This window comes from Morus notabilis, unplaced genomic scaffold, assembly GCF_000414095.1.
Source record: "Morus notabilis unplaced genomic scaffold, ASM41409v2 Scaffold542, whole genome shotgun sequence".
In the NCBI taxonomy this organism is placed as follows: Eukaryota; Viridiplantae; Streptophyta; class Magnoliopsida; order Rosales; family Moraceae; genus Morus; species Morus notabilis.
This window is the reverse complement of record NW_010364664.1, coordinates 312028-324613: the sequence shown is the minus strand read 5'-3', so window position 1 is coordinate 324613 and position 12586 is coordinate 312028. Positions and strand designations below refer to the sequence as shown.

The 12586-nt window shown below is 36.2% G+C and overlaps 1 protein-coding gene across 3 annotated transcripts; it reads right to left on the bottom strand.

The window, feature by feature from the left end:
- Positions 1-153: 153 nt before the first annotated feature.
- LOC21394541 (F-box protein SKIP24) lies at positions 154-12138 on the bottom strand. Of its 3 annotated transcripts, none has more exons than XM_024171362.1 (6): positions 11801-12138; positions 11543-11716; positions 10917-11079; positions 10683-10830; positions 2337-2413; positions 422-620 (listed from the first exon to the last, which is right to left on the bottom strand). In XM_024171362.1, the coding sequence occupies exons 1-6, from the start codon at positions 12022-12024 to the stop codon at positions 492-494; spliced, it is 915 nt and encodes a 304-aa protein (XP_024027130.1). In that variant the 5' UTR covers positions 12025-12138; the 3' UTR covers positions 422-491. The 3 variants fall into 3 exon arrangements, with proteins under 3 accessions (XP_024027133.1, XP_024027130.1, XP_024027131.1); XM_024171363.1 differs by having other exon boundaries at positions 10683-10827; XM_024171365.1 differs by lacking the exon at positions 2337-2413 and having other exon boundaries at positions 154-620.
- Between the last annotated feature and the right edge of the window lie 448 nt (positions 12139-12586).

The window sequence follows — 12586 nt, the reverse complement described above, 5'->3', positions numbered from 1 at the left end:
TAATAATAAATTTATGATAATTAATTTTTTTTTTTTTTCATTTCTTCATTCACAATATAATTACAACTAAAAGAAGCATAATGATAAATTGTCAATCTTGATAACGCAATCAAATACCATAATTATCAATTTTGGTAGGGTTCTTCTCAAAAATATGTAAGAAAATATGATAAATTTATTGAGAAATTTCATGCTAAGAAACGGGCTAAGCCAAATGATAATTAATTATAGGACAAAGAAATTACATCCTTATCCATTCTAAAGTGAAGGGGATTCTAAAGTGTGCATGGAGGCTTTGTTGACTAGAGTGCATCCTCCAGACTGGACAGTGACTTCCTCCTTCCTTCATACTATTGCGGCAATCATGGATCCTTCTAGGATAGTTTTCAAATGGATTCCCAGGTCGGATAATGTTTTGGCTCATGAGCTTGCTCGTAAGGCTTTGTTTTGTAATGTTGAAACTTTAAAGGAATCCGAAGTCGGTCTCATGCTTACAGAGTCCTCCTGCAAATCTTCACCGGCAGGGCTGATTGGCTCTTTCTGCGTCTGAATGCCTCTTTTGCAGAACTTATATCGGCTAAGGAAGGTAGAGGCAAAAGGAGCAAATTGCCAAGAGGGTTCTGCAAACAATAACATATTGTTATTAAAAATAAGGAAATGGCAAAATATCCAAAGGGCAATAAGTAAAAGATTCATCAACTTCAATCAAGTTTTAAGCATGAAAGACATCCGCATAGAACAGAAAGTAAAGTTAGTGAACAAGGTAATTGTATTTAGTGCCAATTAATCTACAAAAAAACAGGGGGAGGGGGGGAACACCTTTGACAAACAGTGAACAGTTTATTTTTACTGCACTCTTTATGCTCTCATCCTCCTATTCGGTGCAAGATCCACAAGTTCAAAGCTCAAATAGTCATACATGTCTCAACTTGCAATAAGCACACAAGACACTCAATTTTGTGTTTCTCTGAAAGCCCACATCATACGCTTCTCATTTAACAACAGTTCCTACGGGCTAAGCCAAATGATAATTAATTATAGGACAAAGAAATTACATCCTTATCCATTCTAAAGTGAAGGGGATTCTAAAGTGTGCATGGAGGCTTTGTCGACTAGAGTGCATCCTCCAGACTGGACAGTGACTTCCTCCTTCCTTGCATACAATTTCTTTGATTCTTTAGCGAGCTCAACCATACATGATAACAACCACCTTTATCATCTAAACATAAACCATCTCCAATAAAAACTATCAAAATTAAGTATTGAACAGAAAACGATGCCCAAAATAATCTAAAACTCAAAATAGCACCAACCCCGGAAACTGCTTCTCTAAATGCAGCCACTAATCTAAACTGATAAAAGAAATAGTACAACACATTCAATTTTGTGTTATCTGAATGCCCATATCATATTCTTCTTCTTGAATTGTTCAAAAAAATAATAATAAACATGTAAAAGAGTTATAATAATAATACTAATAATCAACTACAAACGTATTTGTTTCTACTATTTTCCAATTCAAGTATCTTCCGTCCTACCAAGCTCAACCAGTTATCATCAAAAGAAAACCCAACAGCAACAAAAAAATAAAAACAAAAAAAAACCAATTGAGTATTTTAATTTTAAATAAACATTCACTAAAACCATCAAATTCGACACTGAACTAACTGTCAACAGTAATGAAAAATCTAAACTCAAAGAGCAAGAAATAAAAGTCCCAGTGAAATTTCCAACAAAAGAAAAAAAAAATTAAAAATTGATGGGACCCAAATGGAAAATCACAATTGAAACAAATAGGGATTGAAGAAATCACCTTGGAATGACTTTTTGAGAGGCTTCCTTGCAGTTGAAAGCAAAATGAAAGTGAAGTTTTTGTTGGTGAGAGAAATGGGCGTGGGGCTTTTGGGTGCATAAGAGAGTAAACCCACCATAGCCATGGAGTTCCTTCTAGTAAACTTGTGAATAAAAGGTGAAAACGAAGATGGAGCACAATAACTTGCTATGGCTTTTCTTTTGTACTGTTGAGCAACCGAACGAAGCAGCTAAGACGTGATAGAGCAAAGTGAAGGGGTCAAAAACATTTTGGATTCCGATTGCAAGAAATTGGGGACAAAACTGGCAAAGCAATCTCAACCTAAAAAATTGATTTGTCTACTTTGGGGGTAAAAGCAACAAGAGAGGGCCCTTCTAATAGTATTTTCTCTACCAAGAAATCTGACAAAATCCCAATTACCCAAAAAAAATCTAAACATGAAAAACAGAGAAACAACATTAAATTCAGAAAATATACACACACACACACACACAATTTTATCAAGATGAGTTCGAGTACTTACAGAGGCAATATATATGACGAGGTAGATAACGGCGCGCAGTCGGAGGAGGAGACCCAGCGAACAGGGAGACTGGCAACCTACAATCACATAGAGGAGAAATCAAACGAGCACAGATAGGCGAACGGAGAACGACAAGAGAGAAGAGAGAACGGAGACAGAGATAACGCTGCAGACCGAGCCAGAGAAGAGAGAGGACGGAGAGGAGAAGAGAGAAGATGAGTCTGAAAAATGTGATTATACAGGTGGTAAATTTGAGATTTCATTGGGGGTACAATTGGGAATAAGAAAGTTTCATTAAACTCCCTTACCTGATTCCCACATAAGCTAAAATCAGAATCAGCATTTAGGCTGCTTCTGATTTCAGCTTCAGATTGTTTAGAAATTCTTCAAAAATCTATTGTTTTGTTTTTTACCAAACAGCTTTAATAGCTTTTACTATCTCAATAAGTGCTTTTCTTCTCCCAGAATCAATACCAAACCCACCCATTCTCTTGTTAAACTTTTATTAATCATCATTTACTTAGTCATATCTTCACGTCTTAGATTAACTAGTAAGTTTAAATCACTTACCTAGTTAATTTCTTCTTAGCCTCTATTAACCAATTTAGGTTAATTATCCTTTGGCCTGCACATAACCATTTTCCTATCGTCAATTAATTAATTAATCTCCTTAATTAATTAATCTCCTTAATTAATTAATTAAATATCCATATTCCTATCCTTAATGAATTAATTTAATTAATTAATTATCCAAGAAATTCCCATTAACTAAATTTCCTTCGCCAAATAATCATTCATCTTTTATTCTTAATTAATTAATTAATTCACTTAATTAATTAATCAACATCTAAATCAATTACGTTAATTAAACATTTATTTCCTATCGCGAATTAGATTTCTAAATTAACTCACTTAATTAATTATTAATTATCCGGATAATTTTCATTAATTATCCAATGGCTTAGAAAGTTAACTAAGTTCATCCCCTGATGGTGTACTCTAAGGTCACCTATATGTTACCCCATATCAACTTCCTTGGGCATATCCTAACCTCAAGTATTTCTATGAATGGGCTTGGACTTGTTGGGCTTAAGCCTTAAACTTGTCATCTGATAGGTTTCTTTAGGTAAACTTAAAGGTTATTCTAATTGCCACTTGGGCTTTTGGGCCCATTTGGACTCCTTAGTCAGGTTTGGATCAAATGATTACCACCACTGGTCTTTCATGAAAACTTAAGTTTATTTTCGGGTTTTCCAATTCTCGAGAGACGGTTTTACATTTAGGAAAATTATCATTACCCTTACTCCTTCGCAAGTTTTGGTGATTCTAAACTTGCAAACTTAAGGTACTTGTTACCCTGAACATTCTGTCCTAATGGTCTCAAGCTAAAAGTCGGAGATCGGTGTCCGTTTAACCATTTTACCTCTCAAAATGACTATTTTGTCTTTAATGGCATTTTCGGGTGGCTAAAGGATTTTAAACTTGATCCTCTAAGTCTATATTGCTATATTAAGCCTCTTTTTTTACTTAGTACAGGTCAACATTCTAAATTTCCAGAAATTACGTTTTTACCCCTGGGGTCGGGTTTGGTCGTTTTTCACCGATAACCTCATATTGACATGAGGATCAAAACTCTCAACTGAACATAAGGCTGATTCAAACTAAAAAGACTACTTTACCCTTGGTCAAAGTTTGGTCAACGCATCTTTCGGATGCGATAGCTTTTTATCGGTAAGGAATCTTGAAAAACTCTAAATTGTGGCATTTCTATGCTCATCTATATCTCTAATATTTCTTTAAGTAGAAAAGCCTAAACCGGCCTCTATCTAGGACGTGCTTTGAAATTTTACTCGTTTTTAGCTCTAAGGGCATTTTTGTCCATAAAACTTTTCAAACGTTTTTCAAAACTGTACTAAAGTTTACATACCTCAATAAATCATAAATTAGGATATCAAAGCTTGCAATGACTTTTCCACACCAAGAACTACCTCAAGATCCATCAGAAACTTGTAAAGTCGCACGGCTTCCATCCTTGAGTCAGCAGTGCAAGTTTGCTTGACACTCCTCCAAACGACGGAACCACCTCCCAGAGTAAAGACATACCTCGAAGTCAATTTTCTTGAATCCAAACAGGATAGAAAATCTGAGTCTGTATGTCCTAAAGGTGTCAGATCATCCTCGGAATATACCAGCATATGATTCCTAATCCTCCTAAGGTACTTGAATATATTCTTAACTGTTGCCCAGTGGTTAGGTCTTGGATTCGACTAAGATCGACTTACAATCCCGACCGCATGGCAAATGTCCGGTCGTGTGCAAAGCATTGCATACATGAGGCTGCCAACCGACGAAACATAAGGTACTTTTGCCATGTATTCTTTTTCCTCAAATGTCTTAGGACAATCACTATTTGAAATAGTAATTCTAGATCTAGATGGTTGCCCGCCTTTCTTGAAATTCTGCATTGCAAACTTCTCAAAAATTTTATCAATGTATAATGTCTGGGAGAGAGCTATCATTTTATTCTTTCGATCTCTGAAGATCCGAATACCCATAACATAATTAACTTCTCATACGTCCTTCATGCCAAACTGTTTGGTAAGCGAAACTTTGACTAATGACAAAGCCCCTACATCGTTGACAATGAGTAGAATGTCATCAACATACAATAGTAGAAAAACCAATTTCTCGTCTTGAATATGCTTATAAGCGCAAGGTTCATCCATATTCTGTTGGAATCCATAAGAGGACGTTTGGTTTATGTATTCAGAATCATGATTCAGAACTATTCTCGTTTTACGTGTATTTTTTGTGATAGAAAACACTGTAGAGAACCATGAATCATGATTTAGAATCATGGACGAATATAGGAAACAAACGTCCTTTAAGTCTTGATCACTTAGTCAAATCTTTTATTCCAAGAGCGGGAATCTTGCTTTAATCCATAAATAGATTTGAGCAACTTCCAAACTTTACCCTCTTGACCCTTAGCCTCAAACTTCTATGGTTGTACCATATAAATACTTTCCTCAAGATGATCATTTAAGAACGTTGTCTTGACAACCATTTATCAGATCTCATAGTCGAGAGCAGCCGCAATGGATAAGAGAATGCGGATGGACTTAAACATTGCTACAAGTGAAAAGATTTCCTCGTAATTGATTCTATCCTTTTGCGTGTATCCCTTAGCTACCAGTCTAGCCTTATAGGTTTCGACCTTGCCTTCTGCATTTCTCTTTCTCTTGTAGACCTATTTACACCCAACGGGCTTAATCCCATCGGGAAGATCTACAAGTTCCCAAATTTGATTAGAATCCATAAATTTCATCTCAGCTTTCATTGCTCCAGTCCAGAATTTTGCATCAACATCCTCCATAGCTTCTTTATAAGTATAAGGATCCCTGTCGTGTTCCAAAGATTCTGCCAAAAAGATTTCCTCATTAGCCATGAATCTTTCAGGTTCACGCCTAATTCTCCCACTACACTGAATCTCCCAAGATATTTGTTAGGCTTCCTTTTCTACTCTGATTGGTTCGGTTTCCAAAGGAAATGTCAGTGCAATTAAATCGCTTAACATCTCCTCGAGCACCACTCTGCTATGAGGCTTAAAATCGTTCATGTAACTCTCCTCAAAGAATGTTGCATTTATTAAAACCACTACTTTATTTTCCTTAGGGTTATAGAAATAACCTCATTTCATCCCTCTCGGATAACCCACAAAAATGCACACTTCTTAATTTGCTACCAACTTGTTCGCTTTTTTGTCTAGGACATGTGCAAGATATCCCCATATACGAATATGGTTAAAAGATGTCTTCATGCCCGTCTACAACTCGTGAGGAGCTTTAAGAACTGACTTTGTTGGCACGTTATTTAGAAGATAACATGCAGTTTGTAACGCATATCCTAAAAGGATATAGGCAATGTCGAATAACTCATCATGGACCGTACCATATCTAACAGTCATATTTCTTCTCCCAGCTACACCATTCTGTTGTGAGGTGTCTGGTGTAATCAAATGGGATAAGATCTCATTCTCTAATAAGTACCCAATGAACTCATCGGAGAGGTATTCTCCACCTCGATCAAATCGAAGTGCCTTTATGGGTTTATCCAATTGCTTTTTCATTTCAGCATGAAACTCCCTGAATTTCTCAAAAATTTCACTTTTGTGATGCATCAGATACACATAACCATATCTTGAGTAATCGTCAATTAAAGTGACGCAATACTCATACCCTCCTCGCACCTTAGTGTTCATGGGACCACAAACATCTCTATGCACAAGTTCAAAAACCTCTTCAGCCATGTTGCCCTTAGACCCGAATAGTCTTCTGGTCATTTTGCCCTCCAAACAAGACTCACACTGTGGTAAGGACTCAACCTTTAAAAAATTTAAAGGTTCATCATTTACCAACTTCTGTATCCTATTAAGGCCAATGTGACCAAGTATGAGTGCGAAATTTTAAGCATTTTAGAGTTATTAATAACTTCAGTATTCAACATCGAATCCATCTTAGGTTTGATAAAATATAAATTATTTTGCATCCATCCATCACAGATAAAAGACTTATTTTTACGAATCACAACTTTATTATTAAAAGAAACTGAATAAGAATCCTTAAATAAACAAACGACATAAATAAGAGTCATCTTAAACTGAGGATCATAAAAACAGTCTCGCAAAATTAAAGTCATATAACTATCAAAATAAATATGGACGTTTCCCACTGCTTCAGCCAATATAGAGTCTCATCGCTCATCCTCAACGTGAAGCTCTTATTAAGAAAACTTCTCATTTGCTTGAACCCCTGCAGAGAAATACACACAAGATTAGTTGCTTCAGAATCTATGACCCAGGTGTCACTGGATTCTTCAACTAGACATGCCTTAACAATCAAAAGATCGCACTCACCTCCTCTGCCTTTAGTGGCTAGGTAGTCTTTGCAATTCTTCTTCATGTGCCCCACTTTCCTACAATGAAAGCACTTAAACTTGCTCGGGTTCTTCTTCTTATTCTTGCCCATGGATGGCGAAATAGAAGAACTCTCCTTCTTAGTTCTCTGCTTCTTCTTTCCATTCCCTGGAGTGGGTTTGGAGGAAAATGTCTCAGCCAAGTTGGCCTCTATAGTAGTTGACCCCTTGATCATACGCTCGAACTTCTAGAGTTCTTGCATCAACTCTGTCAGGGTTATATTCTGTCTAGCGCTTAGATTGAACGTTGCCTTGAACAAAATATACTCCTTCAACAAAGTCTCGATTATCATGGTTATCTGAGACTTAGCATCGATGTTTGCCTCCTTGGTCTGAACATTAGTCAAATAGCCCATCACCTTCAGCATATGTTCCTTGATGGAAGATTCGTCCTTCTATCTGCAGTTAATAAGGTTACAAAGGGCTTCCTAACATTTTTCAGCAGCTTGGCCACCGAACATGTCCGCAAGATTATCTGTGATCTACCAAGCAGTTTGGTAATCTTCATGTTATGCCTGAAGCACAATGGACATGCTCACTATCATATAACAGCGAGCCATATTGTCAGTCCTTCCCGCGTTGATACACTAGGAAAACCTCATTAAGAGCATCAATAGTTGGCTTCGGAGGACAAGGTGTAGTAAGTAGGAGTGTTTAAAAAAATTGAAAAACCACCACCAACCAAGACTGAACAGCCAAACCGACTGAAAAAAATTAAAAATTCGATTCCACGTCAACAAACTGACTAATTCAGTCGGTTAACCGACCGCCCTGATTCATGAGCGGTTCGGTTTCGATTTTGCCAGCCAAGGTGATCAGTTAAACCGAACTAACCGACTACTTTCTACTCTATTTAAAAAAAAGTTATTATCCATATATTCAAACCTCTAACCTTGTAGACGGTAAATATAAGTCCATCATATTATTGAATATAGAAGTTCAAAGGAATTTGAACCCCTCTAACTTGTAAGTTGTGATAGAGAAATAAAATACATAACCATTTATATAGAATAGTTAAAAGAAGACATTCTCATCTCTTTTCAATGTGAGACTTTCAAAAGCTGCATTAAAAATAGAGGAAAGACTGTTGATAACTTTGTAGCATATACGAGTATCTTAAGATTCAATATCAAAATAAGAAAAAGGATACACACGAACCAGGCTATCTCTACGAGGAATTTTGTTGTAGGCCAATATCAATTGAAAGACTACACAATTTTTCTTTTTTCCTCAGATACAATAATGCCTATAACCTATCACCGCCAATGCATCGGTGCATTTTGAAGTTTTTATCCAGATTTTCTAACTCGAACACTAGCAATCACTCTACATCTTATAGTGACTCTTGAGGATTTTTTTTTTATTTTTTTTATTTTTCAAGATGCACTATCTCGAAATTCATATTGGTTAGCATCCATTATTAAAAGGAATAGAACACCATTCTTCTACATTCACTATCACTTACTATAACAAATCACTGACGTCAAAAATCCCTAAAATCTTTCCAAGATGTTTAGCATTTTCATAATTTTTGACATCAATAGAGACTCGGAGAGTAAAACTGTGCCGATGGTTTCATGAAAAGGTCTAAGGAAGACCTGCAACTGTAGACATCTCCTCATGCTCCGAAAATGCATCTGCACTAGTAGGTGGTATAAAGTGAAAAATAAATTACTTTCAAGTGATTGTGGGACATAATCATCTTCTCTTGAGACTTTCGCATACTCACTAAGTGGAGAAAATTGGATCCAGCATCATTTGTTAGGAACACCAAGTGGATCAAACGTCCTTACAAAGTCTAAATACTTCACCCTCGGCCAAGTGTGACGATACGTGAGGACATCTACTTTTTTCCTATGGAACATCATGGTAAGAAAATTCAGATGTTTCAAGTTAAACAAAGATGATAGGATGTGAAACTATCAAGTAGTAAAAGTTTGTTGATGCATAAAAAGATGACCTCATGATATAAGCATAAATTCTGAAAGTTGGAGGGGAAAAAAAGAAAGATATAAGCATATATTCTGAAAGTTTATCTACAAAACATACATACATATATATATATATATATATTCTGAAAGTTGAAGAACCTTTTCTTTGGGAAAGTTCCCAAAATTGAAGAGCCTCTTTCCTTTGTATAACTTAATTCCTTAAAGCGTCTTAAAACGCAAGACCACATCAATGTTTCTCCTACTGTATCTTCACATCAATGGAAATTCAATACCTATGAGAAATTAAATTCAAGCTTTGCCACGACCTCTACAAGTGGATCAAAATTGAAGGCCATTGATTTTTTTCCATAATAACAATCTCTAAATATCTTAGCTAGCAGCCACTCTCCCCAAGGAAAGCTTACTATGCCAGTGATTACACAATCTACCATAACAGAACAAAATATTAACATCAAAATCCAAGCAAAGTTCTACTGGCATATGTTCCCCTTTAGTATTACCAACTGCAAAATCATAAGAGCAAGGCTCGTCCCAGCTATAACTAAAGACAATTTGATCAATACACACATTGCCAATCGAAACCCCATAAATAAAATCCTTGATTAGCATGAAGAAAAATACAAATACTATGACATAACATAAAATTAAAACGAAGTTTAATTCAAATGTACAACAATCAACCCTCTAAAAACTCATACTTCACTGCCAGCTCAAGTTGCGTTGATTTGCAAGTTACAACAAACTTTCAATTTATCACTTAGTAAGGTCTTATCACCATACTAAATTCGTTAGTAACCGAGCTCCCATAGACAGGACCAACACAAGGGAAACAAAACATTTAAATATAGTTAGACATTACAACCTCGACCGGTGACATTTTTTTTTTTTTCCAAAAAGAACGATTAATTTGACAGTTTAAGCTATGGGCGCATAATTCTAATTCAAACAAATTTCACGACACCTCTCTTGATCTTTTGATGGACAAAGATGATAAGCTGTAACCAGGCTCTAGTTATTTTGTAAAATTGTTAGTAAAGATTCTAAAGCTCAGTTAGTAATAACATATGTGAATCTACAAGAGTCGGTAAATATGTGGCTTATCAAAGGGAGCAAAAAGGTCAGTTATGAAGAAAAGAGTATTTACCACTTACTTGACGACATGGAACAAAATGTGATTAGTTTCAGGGGAAAAGTGGATGCAATAGGTGGTTGACGACCTCATGTAATGCGCAAAAGTATTCACTTACGAATGATATAAATCTAGATGCTCCAAATTGTTTGTCTATGTATGGAAGTTGTGTTTGTTTATGCGCAAGTTCATAGGTTCAGCAGTCAGAATTGCGTCTGTTCAGCAGTCAGAATTTAGTACGGCAGTTTATACCGTATCAAGAATAGAAATAAACAGTGTTTTCACACTTACCCTTACTGCATCTTTTCATCTTCTTTGCTCTGATATTAGTCTCACATACATCTTTCACACTACTCATTGATTCATTAGGCCGTAAAGGATGATATCTCATTGATTTCAACTCTTCTTTCGCCACATCAAATCTCCGTTTCTCGTCCTTCTACATCGAAACGCCAACAAATACCGTCACACTATTCTTTACAGTGCCTTTATAAAATAGTGAACCCAATGATTTCCATGACTTACATAGGCTTTTTCAAAACCTGAAATCTGCTGCTTGCAAAGCTTGAGCTCCATCTCCAAGGCGTGGACCCGAGACTCAACAGGCACAGCATTCTGTTCCACTACCTGTTTAATCTTTCCACGGACCACCTCCGGCTGCCAGACATTCAAAGCCACCGAAGCTTGCCTTAAAGTAACAAAAATAAAAGCCATATAATTACGATGATGAGAGATTTAAGTTATGTTATCAAGATAGAACCCTAAAAAAATGAGTCTTTTGTTTTTTATCAGGTTCTCAAGCTTCCTAGTTCAAATTAGGATTGCCCATCTCTTTTTGTGGGCTTGATTATGTTAGGTATCGAATATGCAGTCCCTCTCTGCTGATTCTAATTTCTCCCTAATTCTGCATCCGTTCTTCTTCATTTCTCTCGCAAGGTCCTAAATCAATATCATTCCGTTCTTTCCTTCCTAAGTCCAAATACAGCAAACGGCATACAGAAAACACTATTATTTCTATCATTCCACTTTCCTATCCCTTTTTTTCCCTCTAACTCCAACCAAACTGAGTGCAAAGCTAGAAAGATAACATTAACGATTACAACCGTGGTCAATCAACTTACAAAATATTAAAACATAATAATAATCATTACCTAATTTTGCGTAAATTGGATAACTCCACAAGAGTTGCCCTCATCTTATCGCTCTCCACCGCCAAGCTATTCTCGAATTCCCGAATCTTTCTTGAATGTTCCGCAATCTGACTCTCCTTCCTCAGCACCGCCCTCCGGTGAGCAGCAATCTTCTTCTCCTTTTCCCTCTCAAATCTAAACCCTAAACTATCTCAGAACAGGCAAAAACAAAACGCAACAACTTTTTACTTCTGCATAGAAGAAAACAAAGCGAGTCACCTGAACTTGTAGAGCGACTTGGAGGCGAGTGAGGGTGAAGCGGAGCGATCGATGAGACAAAAATTGGAGGAGAGAAGGACGGACCAGAGTTCGTCGTCGTCGGAGAGGCGGTGGAGGCGTCGGGAGGAGATAGAGAGGCAGCAGAGGTCTTTGTAGGTAAAACCACAGGTTTGGACGCCGATTTCGAGGATTCGCCGCCATAGCTCGTCCGGTAGATCTGACATTGGTTGTTGGCTTGTTGCTCTCCTCTGGTCCTCCGAGATGGATGAATTGGGTCAAAGCACTCTTGTTTGAGTTCAGCAACTGAGGTCCTAAGGGGATTTTTTTAATCAGCAGCCTCCAAATGAAACGCCATCTGACCAACAACACCTTAATTAAGACGTTTAATAAGAGAATTAGTATCATAATTTGAATCATAGTTCATAGTTTGTTATAATATTTTTTTTATAAAAAATATATGTAAATCAAAAATAATTTTAATCTCATGATTTTAATTTATGAACCAAACGTCTAATACGCCACGTCATCAATTCTGTTAAAATACACACAGAGTTAAAAGAAATATGGTGATTTAAGGCTCGTTTAATTCGTTAATTCGAATTTTTAATTTCAATTGAGATATGAATGATTTTATGTGAGTTTTTTACTGTAGTAAAAAAAAATTAAATGTGATTATTTTTAAGAGCTTTTTATTGCAATAAAAATCAAATTTTAAACTCAAATTAATAAAATAAACAGGACTTTAATTTATTTTCTATATATTAAGAGATGTTTTAAGCTGTTTTA